Source organism: Hyaena hyaena, unplaced genomic scaffold (genome assembly GCF_003009895.1).
Source record: "Hyaena hyaena isolate Hyena2069 unplaced genomic scaffold, ASM300989v1 scaffold_6, whole genome shotgun sequence".
In the NCBI taxonomy this organism is placed as follows: domain Eukaryota; kingdom Metazoa; phylum Chordata; class Mammalia; order Carnivora; family Hyaenidae; genus Hyaena; species Hyaena hyaena.
The window spans coordinates 5,938,635-5,964,084 of NW_024080638.1; the positions used below are offsets into that span (position 1 = coordinate 5,938,635).

Sequence of the window (25,450 nt, forward strand, 5' to 3'; positions counted from 1 at the left end):
TCCCCTTCCCCCACCATTTCCGCCCTTCTTCTCCCCCTTGGTCCTCCGTCAAGTTCCTCCTAATCCTCCTATACGTGCAAACATATGGTATTTGTCTTTCTCTGCCTGACTTATTTCGCTCAGCATAACACCCTCAAGGTCCATCCATGTTGCTACACATGGCCAGATTTCATTGTTTCTCATTGCCATGTAGTATTCCATGGTATAGATAAACCACATCTTCTTGATCCATTCATCTGTTGATGGACACTTAGGCTCTTTCCATGTTTTAGCTATTGTGGAGAGTGCTGCTATGAACATTGGGGTACAAAACATGAATAATTTTTAAAATACAAGTAAAAAAAAAATTTTTGTCCATCACATTGGATAAAATGTATTAACATAATATCAGTAGTGATATACCCAATGATGATAAGGCTGCTGTGAACAGGGTATCCACATATCATGCTAGTGGACATACAGCTAAAAGAAATACTTATATCAGATAATTCCTTTTCCACAAATTCACTCTAAGGAAAGAATTGGAAATGGAAGCATACATTCATGTACATATTTGAAACTAAAAACATTAGTGGGGTGCCTGGGCGGCTCAGTCGGTTAAGTGTCCAACTTTGGCTCAGGTCATGACCTCACAGTTTGTGTGCTGACAGCTCAGAGCCTGGAGCCTGCTTCAGATTCTGTGTCTCCCTCACCCTCTGCCCTTCCCCTGCTCATGCTCTGTCTCTGTCTGTCTCTCAAAAATAAATAAACATCAAATTACTTTTTAGTTAAAAAATTAGTGTTCTCAAATTGGGAAATGTATGATACATACATAAAATTTAAAACTGTAGTCATTAAAAGCCATGCTTTTTTATTATTATTTAAATCCAAGTTAGTTAACATAGAGTGCAATAATGATTTCAGGAGTAGAATTTAATGATTTATCACTTACGTATAACACCCAGTGTGCATTCCAACAAGTGCTCTCCTTAATTGCCCATTTAGCCCATCTCCCCATTCAAAACCCCTACAGCAACCCTCAGTTTGTTCTCTATGTTTAAGAGTCTCTTATGGTTTGCCCCCTCTCTGTTTTTATCTTATTTTTGCTTCCCTTCCTTTAAGTTCATCTGTTTTGTTTCTTAAATTCCACAGATGAGTAAAATCATATGATATTTGTCTTTTCTAACTTATTTTGACAAGCCATGCTTTTAAAGATAATTATGTACTGAAATGTTCCCAAGATAATGTTAACGTTTAAAAATAATACAATACAGATACCATATGATCTCAAGAATAAAATGACTTATGTTTAGATTATAAATTTGGAAGTTTTTAATAAAGAGGTATTCTATACATTTAGGCTATGGATATCTTAATAGATGTAGAAAACATAATTCAGTTCTTATTCATGATCAAAAGCTCTTAGCAAACTGCGAACAGAAAAAGCTTCCTTAACCCAATAAATTCTTCCAACATTTCACCATTGAAACTGATGTAAACTCTGTAAATGATTCACCATTGAAATTATATTTACATCATTCGTAATGGTGAAACATTATTTTCTTTACTGTCAAGTACAAGACAAGGATGGCAACCATCACAGCTTGAGCAATGTACTAGAGGTCCTAGTCAGCACAATAAGACAAAAAGAGATATAAATGTTGTAAACGAAGAAACAGAGATTTAACAAAATCACTGTCTTAAAGAGGTATCTGTATACACTCCAACTGTAGCATTATTCACAACAGCCAAGGTATGGAAACCATAGATAAATGGATAAAGAAAATGTGTTTTAAAGAAAATATGTTTTACACACACACACACAAATGTTGTTCAACCTTAAAAAAGAAGGAAATCCTGCCATTTGCAACATCAATGAATATGTATGTAAAATCACCACATTGTACACTTTAAATTATTACAATTTTACTTCTTAATTATACTTCAATAAAGCTGCAAAAATATGTGCGTGGTTGATGAAGCCAGAGGACTGCTGCTTTTTATTATAAACTTTGGATAACTATTTGACTCTCTAAACTATGTGCATGTACAACTTTTTTAAAAATTAAAAATACTCTGAAAACTATAAAACACTTAGCAAAGAAACTGAAAAGGACATAAAGAAATGGGGGAAAAATTCCACGCTCATGGATTGGAAGAAAAAACATTGTTAAAATATCTATACTACCCAAAGCAATCTACACATTTAATGCAATCCCTATCAAAACACCACCATCATTCTTCACAGAGCTAGAACAAACAATCCTAAAATTTGTATAGAACCACCAAAGACCCCGAATGCCAAAGCAATTCTGAAAAAGAAAAGCCAAGCTGGAGGCATCCCAGTTCCAGACCCCAAACTATATTAACTGTAGTAATCAAGACAGTATGGTATCAGCACAAAAACAGACACATAGATCAATGGAACAAAATAGAAAACCCAGCTATAGACCCACAACTATATGGTCAACTCATCTTCAACAAAGCAGGAAAGAATATCCAATGGAAAAAAGACAGTCTCTTCAAAATGATGTTGGGAAAAGTGGATAGCAACATGTAAAAGAATGAAATTGGACTGCTTTCTTATACTATATACAAAAATAAATCCAAAATGGATGAAAGACCTAAATGTGAGACAGGAAACCATTAAAATCCTAGAGGATAACACAGGTCAGAGCAACTTCTTAGACATGCCACCAGAGGCAAAGGAAACAAAAACAAAAATGAACCATTGGGACTTCATCAAGATAAAATTCTTCTGCACAGCAAAAGAAACAACAAAACTAAAAGTCAGCCTACAGAATGTGAGAACATATTTGCAAATGACGCATCTGACAAAGGATGAGTATCCAAAATCTATAGAGAACTTATCAAACTCATTACCCAAAAATCAAATAATCCATTTAAGAAATTAGCAGAAGACATGAATAGACATTTTTCCAAAGAAGACATCCAGATGTCTAACAGACACATGAAAAGATACTCAACATCACTCATCATTAGGGAAATACAAATCAAAACCATGATGAGATACCACCTTACACCTATCAGAATGGCTAAAATTAACAATACAGAAAACAACAGATATTGGTGAGGATGCAGAGAAAGGAGAACCCTTTTATACTGTTGAAGGGAATGCAAACGGGTGCAGCCACTCTGGAAAACAGTTTGGAGGTTCCTCAAAAAGTTAAAAGTAGAACTACCTTATAATTCAGCAACTGCAGTACTAGGTGTTTACCCAAAGGATACAAAATACAGGTTGAAAGGGATACATGCACCCTGATGTTTACAGCAGCATTAACAACAATAGCCAAATTATGGAAAGAGCCCAAATATCCATCAACTGATGAATGGACAAAGAAGATGTGGTTTATATATACAATGGAGCCATCAAAAAGAATGAAACCTCACCATTTGCAAAGACGTGGATAGAGCTAGAGTGTATTATGCTAAGCAAAATAAGTCAGTCAGAGAAAGACAAATACCATTTGATTTCACTCACATGTGGAATTTAGGAAACAAAACTGATGAACATATGGGAAGGGAAAAAGAAAAGAAAGAGGGAGAAGCAAACCATAAGAGACTCTTAAGGATAGAGAACAAATTGAGGGTAGATGGAGGGAGGTTGATGGCGGATGAGCTAACTGGGTAATGGGTATTAAAAAGGACACTTGTTATGAGGAGCACTGGATGTTGTTATATGTAAGTTATGAATCACCAAATTCTATTCCTGAAACCAATATTACACTATATGTCAACTAGAATTTGAATAAAAATTTAGAAAAAATACATTAAAGCTACATTTATATTTGCTTATATATTACTGGGATGTCTGAAAGGATATTCATAAAATTATAACATTTACTGATAAATAATATGTGAATGTTGTAGAAAAATTAGTACATAACAACCAACAAACAATAAAAGAAAATTACCCACTGTTTTTATGTCTTAAAGAAATGTATGTTTTGGGGCACCTGGGTGGCTCAGTTGGTTAAGCGTCCGACTTTGGGTGAGGTCATGATCTCACGGTTAGTGGGTTCAAGCCCCACGTCGGGCTCTGTGCTGACAGCTAGCTCAGAGCCTGGAGCCTGCTTCTGATTCTGTATCTCCCTCTCTCTCTGACCCTCCCCTGCTCACACTGCCTCTCTCTCTCTCAGAAACAAATAAAACATTTAAAAAATTAAAAAAAAAGAAATGTATGTTTTGAAATTAACTTGTAATTTAGTAATTAATAACATTTCTTTTAAGACAGAATTTAGGGGCACCTGGGTGGCTCAGTCGGTTAAGCAGCCGACTTAGGCCTGGGTCATGATCTCACGGTTCGTGGTTCAAGCCCCACGTGGGGTTCTGTGGTGACAACACAGAGCCTCGAGCCTGCTTCAGATTCTGTATGTGTCTCTCTCTCTGCCCCCTCCCACTCACTCACTCTCTCTCAAAAATAAACATTAAAAAAAATAAGACAGAGAATTTACAGTATCAATTGAATTTCAAAGCGTAATGCATTCCTTTTGATTTAGACATTGAGGCCAAAGTATCTATAAATCTGGCAACAATCAATATAGCTGCAAAGAAAATAAACCAAATTGCAAATGTAAATTTATAAAATGATGTCTAATGACATAAGGCCCTAAAGGCAATATAGAATATGAACAATTCATATATATTTAAGAAACCCAAACATATTTTCATTCAGTGAATAGTAGTTAAAGAATTTTCTGACTCTAGATGATGATAGATATTATGAAGTTTGCCAGTTACAACTTCTAGTTTTCCACATTAATAATAATAGCTATGTTTGTATATCTATTATTTTTATACACCATCTCTTTACATGTACATATTTATTAGTTTATTCTTGTATTTTTAATTTATTATTAAATTAAATAACAAATTAAATAAATTATATTTTATAATAAATCATAAAATAATAAATTAAATAAATTAAATGAATAAAATTATTTTTATTTTTATTTCTATTTTTAGAGAAAGAGAGTGCACAAACAGTGGGGAGGGGCAGAGGGAGAGAAAGAATCTTATGCAGGTCCCATACTCAGCCTGGAGCCACAGCTCTATCTCATGACCCTGAAATCATGACCTGAGCTGAAATCAAGAGCAAGGTGCTCAGCCTGAGCCACCCAGGTGCCTCATAATCCCCACATTTTTGTAAGAAATTAGAAGAATAAATTAAAAGAAATTATAGAAGAAAATTGAAAACCATAAAATTTTTAATAACTGTCCCCAAATTGCACCACTTTTTAGGAGTAGATTGAAACTATGATTAAATCTTCTGACTCCAAATTGAGATTGCTCCTAATACATCATTCCCTCAAGTTTAGTCTTTAATAAAATTTCTTACCCTCTCATTCATCTCAAAATGTGAGGGATTTAACTCTATGTCATCATACACCTATTGGCCACCACTAAAAATCTTATACACAATTTATGTATTTACATAAAAACAGTAGTAAAAGAACCAAATTATTATATATTATTTATCTGTTAGATTATTGTAGTTCAAGCTATATCATACCTTGAACTTTAAGTCTTTAAAAGAGGATAGACTGTTCCATGTACAAGAAAAGTAGTTCTCAGCAAGTTTTTATATAGTTGGAAGAATTCAATACCCTCTAGGAAGATGAAAATTTGGAATACAGTTTGGATAGAATGTACTTTAATTATTATTTGTGGTAAGTTTGTAAAAACTAAGTGAATTTCCTGATCTAATACTGCAAATTTTCCATCTCTACTTTGAATTATAGTTTCACATAAATTAGATGATAGAAAATCTTTAGCATATTTTGGAAAATAAAATATAGCCATCATTTAATAATCTACTACTTTAAAGTTGTATCAGGTTGCTGTGTCATTAGATCTGTTCACAGATACTAATATCATTATAATGATATAATGTGAACACACTATGATCAAGTCCCTGACCCAATCTTGAGGCCCAGCACACATAAACTCCAAAAACAACCAAATTCACAAAAAAGAGGGTAAAGATGAAAGAGAAGTATTTCCATAATGTGGCAAAGCTTAGAATTATAATTTTACAGGTGGATAGCCTTAAGAAAATAGAAAAATTAAAAATCCAATAAAACAAAAAATTCACCAAAATGAACAACTGTTAGTAAGATATGTTTTATTATGATAAAAATAAATGTTTTACCTTTGTTCTGTGCTAGGAGTGCTGGACATTTTTCTAAATTGCTGACAAGTGTAAAGACTTCAGTGTAGTCCTCCTCATGGGTGTATAAACTGGCTTCCTCTACTTCAGTTTGGGAGTTTGGGTTTGAACTTGGAACAACTTCCTCAAATTCACAGTTAATCCGGGTCACCACTCCTGTGACTGTTTTTCTATGACATTATAAAATTACTGATTTTATGTATGTCTTATTTTAAAACATCTTTATTTAACAAATAGTATATGTTCATTTTCATAAAACTACAAAACTCCAACAGATACAGAGAAAAATTACCCATAGCTCCAATACTCAAGAGATTTAAAAAATTATGTACTTTTTCAATTACTTTTGAATGTTTTTAAATAAAAGTGGATTCATGTACATAGTATTATGAAATCTGCCTTTTGTGGTAAATAATAAAACATGAGTACATTTACAGGTCAATCAATGTACATTCACTTTATTTTTGAATGGATGAACAGGATCCTATTGTATTGGTAAACCATAATTGACTCAAACAGTTCTCTATTATTGGCAATTTAAATTTGTTGTAATCATTTATAATGCAAGGAATATCTTTATGCACTTGTCTAACTGTTTTCTCAAAATGTTTCCTAAAAACAGAAATGATGAGGTTAAAGGTATGCAAATGATGCAAATGATGAGGTTAAAGGTATGCATGCATTGCCAAATTGCCATTGTGTTGGATATTCAATGTCTGCTTTTCCATACCATTTTCAAACCTTTTATATTCTGTTCTACAAACTAGGAAGCTGATCTCCATGACCAAACTAAGGTCTCTTGCCCTCTGGTTGGGTTCAGCCATAGGAAGCATTGTCAGATCAAAGGTGGGAAGAAAGAGAGGTCAGGATATTATTCTTCCCAAATCCTCTTCTGGGCCAGTTTCAAAGTGGCTGCATTCTTCTACCAACATTTACATCTTCTGTCAGACAGCCCCTCTCCTACAGCTAGCTTAAGTTCTTACTGGGTTGATTACTGCTCAGTCCCTTTGCTGCTTCAAGCTTAGAGTGTTAACGACTTCCTGCAGTTGCTCATTTTTTTGGGCTCGTTTTTTGTCTTCCTTGACCTTGCCCATACTTTGCCTGTTTCCTGATTCATCCAGGTATATTTGCCACTGTCTATAACATTGGGATATTTGGACTTTTAAGAGATTTTTAAAATAATGTTTATTTATTTTTGAGAGAGAGAGAGAGAGGGAGGGAGAGAGCAAACGAACATGGTTGGAAAGAGAGGAAGGGGGCAGAGGATCCAAAGCAGGTTCTGTGCGGACAGCAGTGAGCCTGATGGCCAGGCTTGAACTCACAAGCTGTGAGATCATGACCTGAGCTGAAGTTGGACACTCAACCGACTGAGCCACCAGGTGCCCCCTTATGAGAGATCTTTTTAAATGAATTTTCAAACACATAAATATATTATTGCTACACATTCTAATATACCTTTTAGCTACACATTCTAGTATACCTTTTTCTCCATGATATCCTAAAATATTTTAGCCTCAGTAATTCCCTACACAGACTGAGAGAGTCAAAATCAATACAACTCCCCTATATAACTGGATAAAAATGAATGTGCCATATCTTCAAATCACATATAGAAAACTCTCTAAAGTTTCTCCTTTACTCTTTAAGAAAATGCAAGGTACAAGAAAAAATTTTCAACTCAACCAGTTCCATATTACTCATAAGACCATTGATTCCTAAGTGAATCTTTATACACTTCTAAATTTAGCACTTATATCAGTTACTTTTTGATTTCAAATATTACTGCTAGGGTCAGCACTTGTAATAATCTTTGGTAGTACAGTTCTGAGAAAACCCAGAGAAATATCTTCCCCTAGATATAAATGTTCTATGAAGAAAAGTATTTCCTAGATCTCCTCTTACCTCCTTGTCCAATGTTATCTATTCTTTGTTCACTGGTGTCTCCTTTGCCTAACCTGTAGATACTGATATTTCCCAGGCTTCCAATCTAGATGGTGTTTGCGTTCTTTCCATATCATGGGTACTTGGGTACTTCATCCACTCCAATTCACTAATTCCTTAATTTAAAAGGAGTATTTACTGAGTGTCTAACAAAATGTGCTAACACCATTTTAGGCACTGAGAATGGAGTGGTAAAGCAAAACAGTGTTCTTACCCTCATGAAGCTTACCTAGTAATGGGATGATAAATAAAATAATGTCAGGTGGGGAGAACTGTTATGAATAAAATAAAATATTAGGACTTCAAGTAACAGTCAGAGGGTTGGTAAGAGGTATATTTTAGAAGGGTCGTTAGTGAATGGTCAGCTGAGGAGCTGATAATTCCACAGCTACCTGAAAAATGGTAGGGTACTCTGGATAACAAGGCTGGCATAGTCTAAAAAAGTAGACAGATCAGGGTGACCAGAGCAGAGTAAGGTTAGATTGATAGACAGGGACCAGATCATGTTGGACATTATAACACCTGGCAAGAATTTTGGGTTTTACTCTATGTGCAGTGGGTTTACTCTATACTGTCAGTAAGTTATAACATGATCTGATTTGTGTCTTTAAAACAAAAAATTCCAGACAAACTCCTAGAAGAAAACAGAGGAGTACATCCTCATGATTTTAGATTAGGCAAAGCCTTCTCAGATATGAGGCCAAAAGCCCAAGTGAGAAAAGAAAAAAAATGGATAAATTGGACTTCATCAAAATAAAAAAAAAAATGTGCCTCAGAGGATGCTATCAAGAAAGCAAAAAGACAAACCACAGAAGAAAATATTTATAAACCATGTATCTGATAAGGGACTTGTATCTAGAATATATAACAAACTCCTAAAATTCAATTATAAAAAGACATATAAACCAACTAAAAAATGTGCAAGAACTTGAATAAACATTTTCTCAAAGAAAATAAAGGCTAATGATTATATAAAAAGATGCTAAACATCATTAGCCATGAGGGAAATGAAAATCAAAAGTACAATGACATACAATGAGCCACCCATTAGGATGGCTGTAATCAGGAAGACAGAAAAATAACAAGTGTTGGCAAGGATGTAAACAAATGGTGACCTTCATACACTGTTGGTGGGCATGCAAGATGGTACAGCTGCTTGAAAATTAATGTGGCAATTCTTCAAACAGTTAAACACTAAGCTACCATGTGATCTAGCAATTCCACTACTAGAGACATTAAATTATATGTATGCATGAAAACTTGTCCACAGATCTTTATAGCAGCATTACTCATACTAGCCAAAAACTGAAAATAACTTGTCTATCAACTAAAAATGGGTAAATAAAATGTGCTATGTCTACACAATGGAATATTTTTGGTCCCCCAAAAATGAAGTGCTGATATATGCTACAATACAGATGAACCTTGAAAACATTATGCTATGTGACAGAAGCCCGTCACAAAAGATCCCGTATTTTATGTGTCATATTGTGTTTTATAATAAGAAATGTGTATTTTGTCTTTATCTCCATTTATGACAAGGAACTCCTAAGGCCTTTGGAATTTCCTAAGTGTTGAAAGAGATAAAGGTATATTTGGTTATGTTAAGGGGGTGACTTTTGAAAAACCACTTGTTGCCCAGAGAACCAACCAACCATGTGATCAGAGGGCTAGAATTTCAGCCCCATCCCTCCGATCTCTAGGGAGGAGAGGCTGGAGGTTGAATCAATTGCCAATGGTCTATGATCTGATCAGTTGTGTGTGTGTGTGTGTGTGTGTGTGTGTGTGTGTGTGTGTGTGTGTAATTAAGCCTTCATAAGAACTCAGAAGGATGGGGTTCAGAGAGCTTCTGGATTCGTGACCACATGGAAATGCTGGGAGAGTGGTGTGGTGGTAGACGGGATGGAAGCTCTATACCCCTTTATCATACTTTATCTTATACATCTCTTCCATATGGCTGTTCCTGAGTTATATCCATTTATAATAATCTGGTAATCCAGTAAGTTAAATGTTTCTGTGAATTCTGCAAGTCTGTCTAGCCAATTGATCAAATCCAAGGAGGGGGTTGTTAGAACCTCCAAGAAGCACAGATCATAACTTGGACTTGGAAGTGAAGTGTGAGTGGGGGGAGGGGGAGATGCAGTCTGGTAGGACTGAGCCCTTAATAGGTGGGATCTAGTGTCAGAATTGAGTTGAATTGTAGGATAATCAGCTGGTGTCAAAGCATTGATTATTGGTTTAGGGAAACTACACCCTCTCCCTACATTGGAATTTGTGTATGATTTTTACTTTGATTCTATTTATATGAAATGTCCAGAACAGGAAAATCTAGAAAGGTAGAAAGTAGACTGGTAGTCCCCTGTTCAGAGGAGAGGGAAAAATGGAAATTGGATGCTAATAGGTACAAGATTTCTTTTTGTGTTGATGAAAATGCTCTAAAGTTGATTGTAGTGATCATGGCACAACACTGTGAATATGCTAAAAACTACTGAATTGGGGGGGTGCCTGGGTGGCTCAGTCAGTTAAGTGTCCGATTTCAGCTCAGGTCATGATCTCATGGTTCGTGGGTTCGAGGCCCACATCAGGCTCTGTGCTGACAGCTAGCTCAGAGCCTGGAGACTGCTTCAGATTCTGTGTCTCCCTCTGTCTCTGACCCTCCCCTGCTCACGCTGTCTCTCTCTCTCTCAGAAATAAATAAAACATTTTAAAAAACCCTACTGAATTGGACATTCTAAAAGGGTGAATTACATGGATATGAGTTATAGTGCAATAAGCTGTAATATAAGCCAAAGCAAACCAAACAGTATATGGTTTGAGTCAGATTGACTGGTGTTGGGCTATCTGAATAGCTCCAATTATTATTTAATCTGAGTCTTAGTTTCTCATATATAATATTGGGATAGTTATATTCACCTCACATAACTGTTATGTGTACAGGAGGTGTACAGGAAATAAATATGTGCAATGCCCTGTATTCAAGCATTCATCTAAATACAGCAAGCCACAGAAGAATAGGGGATATTGTTATATGTTCTTCCTCTGACTCTACTTGGCTATGTGCTCTCTTCTAGAAACTAAGAAGCTTATCACATGTTCTTCCTGATGTTTTTGCATTTTGCCCTTATCTCCATTATTTGATAGCCTCAACCCCTTCTTTATCCTGTCCATCAAGCTCAAAAAAGTGTTATATTTACTCTAATATGTACTTATTTATTAGGAACTTAACATGTCTTTTGAACTATGCTGGTGGTTTTTAAAAAATTAGAATAATAATTTTTTTAGTGTTTATTTTTTTGAGAGTGAGAAAGTGCAAATGGGGGGGGGGAGCAGAGAGCCATAGGGATTCACAGAATCTGAAGCAAGCTCCAGGCTCTGAGCTGTCAGCAAAGAGCCTAATGTGGGGCTCAAACTCATGGACTGCTAGATCATGACCTGAGCTGAAGTAGGACGCTTAACCAACTGAGCCACAAGTTACAGCTTTGACAAGTTGCAGAAGCTAATTTTCTTGTACGTTCTGTTATTTTTAGGGTGTAATTCTGCAGAACATAAGATTTTTTAGGAACACATGCCAGAAAATGCCCACATATGTTAAAACACAATATATCAACAAGTATGTAAAAGAATTGAAGCCTTAGAATCAATATTAAGAAGTAACAAAAACAAGGAGCTAAGAGAGGTGAGAAAGAGAGGAAAAGCAAGATTTAGGAACTCTAAGTAGTGCTAATGATCAGAAGGTTTATTTTTAAAATCTATTAGGAAACAAAACTGCACTAGCTCCCGAATTACTTAAAAAATTGAATTTTAACACAAGAAATCTCTGTGCTTTCTGCTCAATTTTGCTGTGAACCAAAAGTTCTCTAAAAATAGTCTATTAAAAAATTAAATTTTACTGCATGAGACAAATTGAAGTTAATGACTTAAACACACATAAAAAGTGGAGTTTAGAAGTTCATGGTTAGTAACACAGTTTGGAATTTGCCAGGGGCCTAAGGCTTTTGTTCCACTCATTGACTCCTAGATTTAGTTCTTGTCAGTATAATCTAAGCTGGTTGCTGTAGACAGTCATTACATCTCTATTCCAACATTGGGAGGGAGAAAAGTGAAGGACTTTGCTTCCTTTGAAGGACATTCCCCAGAGACTGAATAAGCCTCTTTTGCTTAATATCCCATTGGGAAGAACTTAGTCACATGGCTATGTTTAGCTACAGAGAAGCCAAGAAATGTAAATGTGATTCTAGGTGGTGCCACAGGTCCACCTTCTTTGTCATGGACTCTATCTTAGTGCTGCAAAATGAATGGAAGGTCAGCTATGGTGGGGTGTCCATTCTTTCAGGGCCTCCCATTTCTCTCATAGGTGTATCTTGTTTGAATCAAAATAGCCAGATCATTGCCTTTATTGGAACTTACTGTATATTCTTGATCTATGCCTTCAGATATGCTGTTTCCTTTGCCTGCAATACTTTCTCTCTAGTTAGTTTCTCCTTCAATGTCCAGCTCAAGCTCAATTCCTACTTCTTTGTGAAACTGATCTCTCCTGCTTATAAATGCACAGCCCTATCACTCTGGTGAAGAGATCTTAGAGATCATCTTGTTTCTTGTTACTTAAACTAGGTTCTTGGGCCGGCAGCATCACCTCACCTAGGAACACATTAGACGTGCAGAATCGTAGGCCCCAACACAGACCAACTGAATCAGGATCTCCATTTTTAATAAGATTAGGTGATTCATATGCACATTAAAGTTTGAGAAGCACTGCTCTAGGATCATTATAATGACAAAAAGGATGAGGGTCAGAGAGGGACACTAACTTGTCAAAGTAGGTAGTACTTGACTTAAACCTGAAATCTACATCTTCTGTTTTTTTTGATGACTTTTTTTAATAGTTTAATGTCAAGTTGGTTTCCATATAACACCCAGTGCTCATCCCCACAAGTGCCCTCCTCCATGCCCATCACCTCCCTTTCCCTCCCCCCAGCCCCCATCAGTCCTCAGTTTGTTCTCAGCATTCAAGAGTCTCTCATGGTTTGCCTCCCTCCCTCTCCCACACTATTTTTCTCCCCTTCTACTCCCCCGCGGTCCTCCATTAAGTTTCTCCTAATCCTCCTATACGTGCAAACATATGGTATCTGTCCTTCTCTGCCTGACTTATTTCGCTCAGCATAATACCCTCAAGGTCCATCCATGTTGCTACACATGGCCAGATTTCATTGTTTCTCATTGCCATGTAGTATTCCATTGTATAGATAAACCACATCTTCTTGATCCATTCATCAGTTGATGGACACTTAGGCTCTTTCCATGTTTTGGCTATTGTTGAAAGTGCTGCTATAAACATTGGGGTACATGTGCCCCTATGCATCAGCACTCCTGTGTCCCTTGGGTAAATTCCTAGCAGTGCTATTGCTGGGTCATAGGGGAGTTCTATTGTTAAGTTTTTGAGGAAACTCCACACTGCTTTTCAGAGGGGCTGCACCAGTTTACATTCCCACCAACAGGAGGGAATGTAGGAGGGTGCCCGTTTCTCCACATCTTCGCCAGCATCTAGAGTTTCCTGATTTGTTCACCTTACCCACTCTGACCAGCATGAGGTGGTATCTCAGTGTGGTTTTGATTTGTATTTCCCTGATGAGGAAGGATGCTGAGCATCGTTTCATGTGTCTGTTGGCCATCTGGATGTCCTCTTTGGAGAAGTGTCTGTTCATCTGCCCATTTCTTCACTGGATTGTTTGTTTTTCGGGTGTGGAGTTTGGTGAGTTTCTTATAGATTTTGGATACTAGCCCTTTATCTGATATGTCATTTGCAACTATCTTTTCCCATTCCGTCAGTTGCCTATTAGTTTTATGGGTTGTTTCCTTTGCCGTGCAGAAGGTTTTAATCTTGATGAGGTCCCAAAAGTTCATTTTTGCTCTTGATTCCCTTGTCTTTGAAGCAGAGCTCTTTTTACTACACCTTCCTGCTTCCTTACTGCTGAGTTTAGTCATGCAATAGATACCTTGTGTTGGCCTTAGGCCTTGTGATAGACTTTATGATGGTCATCTTATATTATCATTTAATCCTTACATGGTTAATTTTTATAATTAATTTATAATTTTTAATTATAAATAATATTTACATATTATCTTCCTAATCTGACTTTTAAATTCCTACATGATAGAAATGGTATTTGGGGGGCACCTGGGTGGCTCAGTCAGTTGAACATTCAACTCTTGATTTCAGCTTAGGTCATGATTCCAATTGCGGGATCAAACTCCATGTTGGGCTCTGCACTACTCATGGAGCCTGCTTGGGATCCCCCTCCCCTTGGTCTCTCTCTCTCTCTCGGTCTCTCTCTCTCTCAGTCTCTCTCTATTGCATGCACATGCGCACTCTCCTCCCCCCACCCCACCCTGCCCCTTTCCCCAGCTAGCACTCTCTTTCTCTAAAAAAAAAAAAGGATTCTCTGTATTTTGAGTCTGGACACATTTAAATTGGTTATTTGTTTCTTTCCAGCACAACTAAGTACAACTGCAATTACTAAAAACCTGAAAATGCAAATAACTATATCCTTCCTAGGTCTGATCAGCACTCTTTTTTTTTTTTTAAGTTTATTTATTTTGAGAAAGAGAAAGAAAGAAAGCACATGCATGCACATACATGAGTGAGGAAGGGACAGAGAGAGGGAAAGAGAGAATCCCAAGCAGGCTTTGCACTGTCAGCAATAAGCCTGATGCAGAGCTCCATCTCATGGGACCTGAGCTGAAATCAGGAGTCAGATGCTGGCATGAGCACTGGGTGTTGTATGTAAGTGATGAATCACAGAAATCTACTCCCGAAGCCAAGACTACGCTGTACGCTAGCCAACTTAACAATAATTTTTTTTAAAAAGATGCTTAACCAACTGAGCCACCCAGGTGCTCCTGATCAGCACTCTTTGTACAAAGTGAAACAACACAGTAAATTATCTACCTTTGCACTGAAATCTCTAATTTATGTCTATATCAATAATGTAGACTGCGTTATATGTTCTTCCTTATATTAAGTTCTGTGTTCCTACCTCTGTCATTATACTTCCCACATTGTGTATTTGTTTATAAATCTCTAGTCTCTTGTGTTGAGAGCAGAGACTGTGTCTTATTCATTTTTGCATCACACAGGATGATATATAATAAATATGTGATGAATGATGGAACTAATAATAAGTAATGTTTAGACAAAGCGTGTTAGAAAATAGACTTAAATCTGCATTTATACTACAGTAAAAAAGACTTATTTTATTTCATTATTTTTTAAAGTTTATTAATTTATTTTGAGAGAAAGGGAGACAGGATGAGTGGGGTTGGGGCAGAGAGAAAGGGAAAGAGAGGATCCCAAGCAGGCTCTGTGCTAGTGCAGAGCCCAACACAGGGCTCAATCCCATGAACTGTGAGATCATGACCTGAGTCAAAGTCAAGAGTCAGACATTTAACCAATTGAGCCATGCAGGCGCCCCCCAAAAAACCAGTTTTAATATAAGGTGTTCTGTAGATATTTTCTATAAGAAGTATAACTTACTAATTAAAAGCATAATAACATATTTGCTTTATTTTCACATGTCTTTTGCAACACAAATGCATAGAGAACAGTTAATATGTGATAAATGAGGAAAAGATTAAAAAAGTGTATAAACTGGGGGTGACTGGGTGACTCAGTCAGTTAAGAAACTGACTCTTGATTTTGGCTCAAGTCATGATCTCATGGTTCATGAGTTCAAGCCCCATATTGGGCTCTGCACTGTCACAGTGCAGAACCTGCTTGGGATTCTCTCGCTCTCTCTCTTTCTCTCTCCCTCTCAAGATAAAAAGGCAAAAAAAAATTTTCTTAAGAGGGTATAAATCCTCCTTTGTGGTTCAGATTGGGCTTTTTCTTCAGATAAAAGAATAAAATCTGAAGGGTACAAAGGAAAGGATCTTCTCTCTTCAAGTGTCTGGAGAACTTAATGTTTCTCTCCTAAAGGGAAAATTGAGATTAAGGACACATACTTCTCAAGGAAATCCTCCACAAAGAGACTTGCTTTCCATTGATCCAAGACTGAGAGATCTGTCATTCCCCACACTGAAACAGCTGAAGCTAGAAAGGAGAATGGTAAACATTAGCTTCTAGAATTTTCTTTTACACCTAATACAAGGAAGCTAGATATGAACCTTTTACATTATGATGTTATCTTTCTTTATTCACAAATGTAATCTTTCCCGAAATTATACCAGATTTCAGATATTTAAATAGTCATTCTCATTATTACAACTCACCCTCCTCAAAAAAAAACCCTCAACTATAGTCAGAACAGTATCACCTGCACACTCCATCCTCATCCTTATAATCGCTCTTTTGCTCAGACAGCCTTACCATCCTAGGTAGTCCTGTTCAACAGCTTGTATTATTCCTCATAAAGCTTTTATTATTAACTATTTTAGCTCACTCTGATATATTCTCCTTGAAAGGCCATATTATCAGTAGCATTCACTCTGGTACATAACCACAGCAGCCATATTTTAAAATTTTAGGTGTCTATCGCTTGTCTCTCAAATTAGGCCCTTGGTTCCCTAAAAGAAAGATCATGTCATATCCTAATGTCAGAAGAAGCAACTGAGTGAAGTTAAGAGTCAAAGGACCTACATTCTACCACCAATGTTACTTCTTTCTAATTGTTATTTTAGACAAATTACTTAATGTCTGAGTTTGCATGTCATTAAAAAAATATGAAAGTTTAGTGGTTAAGAGTACAGGTTCTGGAGGTACCTAGGTGGCTCAGCTGGTTAAGTGTCTGATTCTTGATTTCAGCTCAGGTCATGATCTCAAAGTTTGTGGGATCGAACCCCTGGCATTTGGCTCTGTGCTGACAGTGCACAGTTTGCTTGCAATTCTCTCTCTCCCTCTCTCTCTCTCTCTCTCTGTCCCTCCCCTGCTCTCTATCTCAAAATAAATAAACTTAAAAAGAAAAACATAGAATACAGGTTCTGGAATCATCCTGCCTAGATTTTAATACTTGTATTGTGCTACTTATTAATTGTAGATCTTGGGTAAATCCCTTAACTGCTTTGTATCTTAGTTTCCTCATCTACAAATTATGAATAATAATAATGGTATTTTCATTGTGTTGTTGTGAAGATTAAATGGGATGAAACATATAAATTGCTTAGAACAATGTCTGACATACCAATAATATCCAATAAATAAGTAATAATAACATACAATAAGGAATATCCATTAAATTTTGGCTGTTAATGTTATCAATGTTTTTAAAGAGGAAAAGAAGTAGGAATAAATGATGAACTAATTTTTTCCTTCTGTACTTTTAGAGAAGCAATTTAATGAAAACTGTCTTTCTTCTTATTTACAACCTGATTGAGATTCATTCCATTTTTATCCTCCCTCATGTCCTCACTTCCTTTCTTACACACTTTAGTCTCCATAGCCAGTCCCTTAACTACTCCTTTAAAAGACTCGATTCCCTTGCCTCTCTTTCCCTTGGGAAAACCCCCCACTCTCCACCTGGTGTACAGACACTAGAACAGCTGAAAATTGTTGGGAAAAAAAGTCATTCAGTCATGCTGAATTAACTCATTTCAGATGATACCCAAAAAAATTTTTTTTAATTTTTTTAAGTTTTCATCTATTTATTTTGAGGGAGAAAGAGAGATTGAGAGCATGCACAAGCAGGGGAGGGGCAGAGAGAAGGATGGACAAAACCCCAAGCAGGCCTCAGGCCATCAGTGCAGAGCCTGATGCAGGGCTTGTGATGTGAGATCATGACCTGGGGTGAGGTCAAGAGTCAGAGGCTTAACCAACTGTGCCACCCCATGACCATTAATTTCAAATAGGCATCCAACACTGACAGATGATAACAGTATGCCTTCCTAATCAAACTGGCTTTCTTATTCTTTAAGATAATTATGTAACACTTTTCATTTTTCAAATTTTTGATACTCATCCCCCTACCTATTCTCAATCTATGGCCATGACTCCACATAGAAAATTGATACAGAGAAGAACTACCTCATCTTCTACCACTTCATTGGACTAAGTACCTATAAACCTTGCCTTTCCTACCTATCATCATGGAAGAAATATTCTGGCTTCTATGTAATACCAACTCCTCCAACTGTGCTTTTGATACTATCCCCCTTTACTAAGCTACCCTTTTTCTTTCCTACATCATTATTTTCTCTTTTTACCAAGATCATTTCCACTAGCAAACAAACATTTTATAGTTCTTTCCTTATGACACATATTTTTTTAATCACACATCTAGAAAGAGGGAAAAAAAGCCCTTTTTATTGCACTTCTCCTTCAGCTAGTACCTCAGTTTTCTATTTTACTTCATAGCAAAATTCCTCAAAAGACTTGCCTATATTCACCACCTCACATCCCACTTCTTATTCTTTGCTCAACATACTCTAATCACACTTCCGTACCAAATATTCCAGTTAAACTACTCTAACTAAGGTCATCGAGGCCCACATTTAGTCAAACTAATGGCCACTATCTTCATCTTACTTGATAGTTTAACAGGGATCAATACTTTTGACCACTTAATCCTTGAAACTTTTTTTTTTAGACTTCCACAATATCTGGTTTTTCTATCTTACTTGTCTAATCTGGTTCTGCCTTTTAACTGTGGGAATGTTCTAGGGCTCCGTCCTAGGCTCTCTGTTCTATATATACGCATGCTCTCAGTGACTTCATCCAGTTCCATAAGTTTATATATAATCTATATATGATTACTCCAATCTGAAACTCCAGCTGTGCTCAAGATTAATATAACCAATTGCCTTCTTGATGCCTTCACTTAGATACCTAAATAGGCATTCTGACCCAGCCAAAGCAGAGCTATTAACTTCAGCCACATATTGGCTTCCCATGAGCCTTTCCTTATCTTAGGAAACAGCACTGCCCTCCACCCACTTGCTCAGGTCAGAAACCTAGAAGAAAGTCTTTATTGTTCTATTTTTTCTTTAATCCTCTCACTGTTGGCTGGACCTCTAAAATAGTTTTAGTTCAAACACTTCTCACACTTCCATTACTATAAGCCTAGTTCAAGCCACTATCATCTTTTATGCAGAGTGTAGATTTACTTAGCAGTCTAGATTCTGAACCAATATGACAGCTTTCTGACTGATTTTACCATCTCTACTCTTGCCTCCCAATCCTTACCCCATCCATATCCAAACAACCAGAATGATTTTTCTAAAGCATAAATCAGGTTATGCTATTCCTTTTTTAAAAACCATCCAATGATTTACCACATTAGGCATAATATAAACAAATAAACTCCATATTATGGCATACAACACCTTATTTCTTTCAAAAGCTGCCTACTTCTCAAATATTCCCTTTTCATTAACCTGTCACAATGGCCTAATATTTTAGTTCTTACACATATCAAGTTTATTCCTGAGTCACGAACTTTGCATTTGCTTGAAAGCCTTTTTATGGTTGTTGCCTTCTCATCATTCAGACTCAACTCAAATGTCTGCTCCCTTCCCTAATAGGAAATAGTGCTCCCTACCAAATTTCATATCACATTACACTATCATGTCTGCTCTACACATTTATTAATACCAGACATTAGTGTATATATTTAATGGGTTTTTTGCTGCTTCTTTCATCCCAGTCTGAAAACCCACTGAGGAAAGGAACTATTTCTGTCTTATTAGGAACTGTCCTTAGCACCGATATAACAGTGCCTGGTACATAATATGTGCTAAATAAATGTTGTTAACTGACTTGGCTCCTCTATGGAAAGCTACCTTTTCTTAAATCCATGGCATGATAAGAGCAAAAGATAACACTTTGTACATATACATTTCAAAATAGTTTTATATTCGGCATATCATTACATTTTAAAGTAGTCCTCCTACAGTTGAGCAAGATCCTGTTATATAATACAATAAATGTTTACAATGCTAGAATATTTTAAGATCTCATCATCTACATATTTTTTATTTATTCTATTCATATCTAGCATAAGCTTCCCAATTTCCTACTGTCACCTAAATTCTGTCATAAAAATGTTAATTTGTAACCTTCTTGGAGTTCTGATGTGAATAAATACAATGCATTTTTATTTTATAAGAAAAGCACTGGATTTTCTTAATAATTTACTGTGCTAAACTATGAAATAATTTTTAAAATAGATTTTTGAGAAATAAAAATAAAACATACCTCTCATCCATGGCCTCCTATATCTATTATCAATAACTCCTCCATAATAATTTCCATCTTGATATAAACATGAAGGGATTCGAAGCAATAAAGCATTTCTGCAAAACTTCTTCCTAACTGTACTCTTATGTAAGAAAGGTTATAAAATCTTTTAATATGTTTATCAGATTTAACTATCAACATTCAGAATATTAAAATTCTCTATTTTTTTAAATTTCTATTATTTTTATTTAAAAACAATACCTGCTCATTACAAAATATCAAATAATACAGAAACACATAACTGAGAAAATCAAGGTCCCCATTTGGTGTATTTTCCACAAAATTCTTTTAGGTTAGGCTAAACTTCGTGTGTGTGTGTGTGTGTGTGTGTGTGAGTGTGTATGTGTGTTTGACAAAAATGAGACCACATAATTTATATAGTATGCTCTTAGCAATGTGCTTTTTTTCACTTAACAGTACAATATGGCTATCTTAATTTTATTTTCTATGTCTATGAATTATTAAACTTGTGATAACCAGCAAATATGTTTTCGTCTTTAAAAAATATCAATAAATAGAAAATATTTCTTCAACCCCATAGTGTACCTCTGAAAAATGCTCTGCTATTCTTCTCAGGTTATCGAAATCCTATTTATCTTTCAAGGCCCATCTTAAGCAATATCTCTTCTATGAAGCTTTTCCTCAGTGGCTATCAACCTCTCACAGAATTCATTATTCTTTGAATTTGGACAAATGATAATTTCTTGCATCATTTCCCAAGAGTTTATGAATATTAAATAAGAGGTCTTGATTACCCAAAAATAAATGGTACAAAGGAAAGATAAAGTAATTTATATAAAATGAGGACAAAGGTTCATAGCAAAAAAAAAAGCTTGACTTATGCTTTGTCTAAAAACATGAAATAAAGTTATAAAAATTGTATTTTATATCTAAAGAAAATGTTATTTATAATTAGCTTATAATCATAACTGCTTTTCTGTCAGAATTTTCCTACAAGCTGTATTGTATAATGACGTGCATGATATTAATCATTACTTCACCTCTGACCATAAAGAAGATATTTTAAAGAAATATTTAACCAAAATATTCCCAAGGCATCTCTGACTCCTTTAATACTCAAATCATTCTCTTCCTCTTATCTGTAACTAATTTAATATTGCAAGGTCTTCATTTGACAGTAACTTTACCTATTATTTGAGTGGTACCTCAACACTGTTTTCATAAACTTTACAAAATCCTACAACTTTTTCAAGATTTGCCATTGATTAGTATCATATTTGTAGTATATCATGGAATATGATCCACCAGGAAAAAACTAAGATACCATGAGCAAGGATAAAAGTTTGAGGATATTTGAATATAGACTAATTTTGAAGTGGCCAATATATTTATAAATATATAAATATATTTGTTTAACAGTGACTTCTGATTCCCTACTACGTATATGTTACAGTAACATATTTACCCCCCTCAGTTATGAAAAAATAATAAAACTTAAAAATGTCCAAATATCTCTGGACAAATATTTTTTCCTATAAAATGTTAACAGTTTTAATTATATTGGCATAACTTTTTTCCTGGTAATGAGGTCAAAGTTATAAAGAAAATCAAAATTTTAACTTGTCAGTTAAGATCATAAGAACAATGAATTGTTGTATGACGACTACTCCAATTAGTTTCTTAACAATGTGCTGGACTTGAATCTCAGCTTTGTACAAGCTATTTAACTTGTCTAGACATCAATTTCTTAACCTGTAAAATTCGAAATCCTGTGTAATCATGGCCTCTAGCTCTTTGAGTAGTTATCATGATCAATGACATAATCCATCAAAACAGCAAAATATCTGTCCCATAGTAAGTGGTCAACACATGCTGTTACTGTTATTTTCTCATAAAGATAACTAGGATTGCTTTCCCCCCACTCTTTTCAAGAAAGGTTGCTCAAGAAAGATCATAAAAAGAACCCAAACTGGCCAAGAGTTTCCATTTTCTTCTGCTGATAGCTTCAAATTTAGTTATACTGTCAATAACTTCTTTCCAAAAGTGTTATTTTAAAGGTATATTAAAAGGGGGAAGAAATTTTAAATATCAAAGTAATTAGACTAAGATTTAATCTAAGGACTACTACAAAATTATCATAATCATGTAATAAATGCAGATAACAATTTTAATATCATAATTCTCAGTAAGGAGTTAGTGATCCAATAACACTCTACCTCATATAAATAGTCTACTGCACAATATTTGAATGCGGAAAACATATCTTCTTTCTTTGAAAGTGGTGCAAATTTCAGTATCTGAAAACAAAAATATTAACATTAAATGTTGGTAAAATAGTAAAGCAAGGAGTAGAAAACCATTATTAATCACAGAACTTTGTTTCATTCATTTACTTTATTTTATTTTTAACATTTATTTATTTTTGAGAGAGAGAGAGAGAAAGAGCACAAGCAAGGGAGGGACAGAGAGAGAGGCAGATACAGAATCCAAAGCAGGCTCCAGGCTCCTAGCTGTCAGCACAAAGACCAATGCAGGGCTCGAAGCAACAAACTGTGAAATCATGACCTGAGCCAAAGTTGACCTGAGCCCAAGTCATGATCTGGGTATTGAACCACCCAGGTGCCCCTAATTCATTCATTTTAAAAAAGGTGCTGAATGATACAAAAGAAAATTAACTCTAAAAATAACATTTATTACTAAAATCTAAACCTAATATGAAAATAACATGGTGATATAAAATTGTTGATTTATTTTTCATATATGTTCATATTATTATTTATTTATTTATTTTTCATATTATTATTTAATCCACACAACTTCTGGTTGGCGTATTGAAATATATATACTGTGATCATTTTGTTGCAAAAGAGGCAGGCATTCGCAAGACTGGTACAAGTGGTTTTTTCAAGAAAACCATATTTCTTAAGTGGTGCTGAAATAGCATAACCACAGGCAAAACTTCACTGAAGTGGAAGAGTAGAATTTGGGAAATTCTGCTCTCTTACTCAAAAAATAAAAAGCCCATGGGGCACCTGATTGACTTTAAGCATCCGACTATTGATTTCAGATCAAGTCATGATCTCATAGTTCATGAGACAGACAAGTGTGCTGACAGCACAGAGCCTGCTTGGGATTTTCTCCCTCTCTGCCCCTTCCTGCTGACATGTGCTGTGTACTCTCTCTCTCCTAAAATAAATAAACTTTAAAACAAATAAAAGTAAAAAATAAGAAGGCCAGGGGCACCTAGCTGGCTCAGTCAGAAGAGTATGCAACTCTTGATCTTGGGGTCATGAGTTCAAGCCCCATGCTGGGAATTGAGATTACTAAAAAAAATAAATAAACAAATAAAAACTTAAAAATAAATAAATAAAAAGACTGAAGTTAGAATTCCCTAATAGCTCATTTGGAATAAAGCCACTATGACATATTATTCCTAGGTCAATGGATCATTATTGATAAATAAACAAATTCATCTAATGAAGCAGCAAGTAAAATTTAGAATGCTAAAAGAGTCCAAGATGGTTCTCATTTATGTGTGAACAGAGCAGTTATAGCTTAGAAGGGTAACTCTAGGACAGAGTCTAGTTTATTAGATAGTTCTCAACCTTTTGATTAGCTACTTAAAATGTTTTGGTGATTTCAGGTGTAAGCTAGGAAGTCTTCATATAGTAGTCTGTCCATAAGTTTTTAATGAGTAAAATAAATATTTTCACCCAAAGGTTTTGCCTTAGTTTCATTATTATTATAAATTTGTCTGAAGTTTACCTGTTTCCTTATCTATACTGAAAACACTGCACCAGAAGACCTTAAGGGCTCATCTACATTAATTGACAGTGAATGTATTATTTTCAGTCATCATCAAGTGAACATTCTTAACTACTCAAATACAGTATTATAAAAACTAAGAGCAAACTTGTTACGGAATGCAATTACTTTATTTGATTAATGAATCAGAAGATATTTTGTATATTATAATAAGCTTTCCCATGAAAACAAACCCAATAAGTTATTGGAGTTATTTTTAATACTGTTAGATTCTGTGGCATCAACAAATGTGGGGAATAGTGTTGGGGTCCTCTTTCACTCTTAATTAAACAACGCCAACATAGCATTTTTTTTTTTTTTTTTTTACTGGTGACTACTTCTCTGGAAATATTTCAGTCATTGTACTTTCATACCTTTTCCACACAGTCTGTCCCTGATCTTTGAGGCAAATATTAACTTAGAATTTCTACTTCTTGATATTGTGCTTTCATAAAACATTATCTGATTGTGCCTCATTCTAGAAGTCATTTCAAAAAGTTTAAAACAACCAACTCTACTTAGTTTATCCATTCAGCTATTGTCAGCATTTATCTTAAATTTCCCTTTCTTGGGAAGCCTAATCTCTCTTTCAGATTCATCATTCTCAACAACTACCTTATGTAATAATTACTCTTGTATTGAAGTTAATCATTTAAATTCATGCTGAACATATAGAACTTAAATAAGATACATCATATATATCCATAACATTTCTTTCCCCTGTCAACTTTATTTCATTGCATTACAGGTATCTGAACCCATCCTATAATAGTGGAAGAATAGGAAAAGAGATAAATTGGCCTGAAAACAAGCAAAACCATGGTTAAAGAGAAGGTATTTTTTTGAACTGCAGCAATTCCTGAAATATTTTTCCTTACCTGTTTCTAAAGATTTTCTTTCTGTGCTACCTCCTGATAGGTATCTGGGCCAAAACAGAAATGCGTGTAAATAATTAGGTCAGGCTGATATGCACAAGGCCAGAGAAGGCACAAACTTTTTTCCACCCAGCTTTACTGAAGTGTAATTGAGAAATAAAAATTGTATATAAAGTGTACATGTGTATAGTAGAATATTATTCCCAAGATTATTTAACACCACAGACAAGTAAATGTGAATTTGGGGGCTGGCTTCCCATCTCCTCCCACCAGCCTAAGGCTTACGGAGATTTCTCCCCTTCCTCAACCCTTTGCCTAAAAATCACACTTTAACCACATTAAAATCCACAGCAGGCAAGGTTCACGTATTTTCTCATACTGTTTCATCTACACGACTTCTCATTAGTGGGTTGACATTCCATGAGCCTTTCTGTGCCCTTCATAACCTCAATTCCCGCCTAATTAGGTTACGTAGAC

General features: G+C 35.4%; 1 protein-coding gene across 1 annotated transcript in view; it reads right to left on the bottom strand.

Annotated features, from left to right (window-relative positions):
* SHOC1 (shortage in chiasmata 1) overlaps positions 1 to 22,577 on the bottom strand; it is an 81,719-nt gene extending 59,142 nt beyond the window's left edge. The window contains 4 exon segments of the mRNA XM_039240394.1: positions 6,152 to 6,339; positions 16,109 to 16,196; positions 20,292 to 20,415; positions 22,511 to 22,577. Of these exon segments, the coding sequence (XP_039096325.1) occupies positions 6,152 to 6,339; positions 16,109 to 16,196; positions 20,292 to 20,415; positions 22,511 to 22,555 (445 nt within the window). The 5' untranslated portion in view covers positions 22,556 to 22,577.
* Positions 22,578 to 25,450: the final 2,873 nt, after the last annotated feature.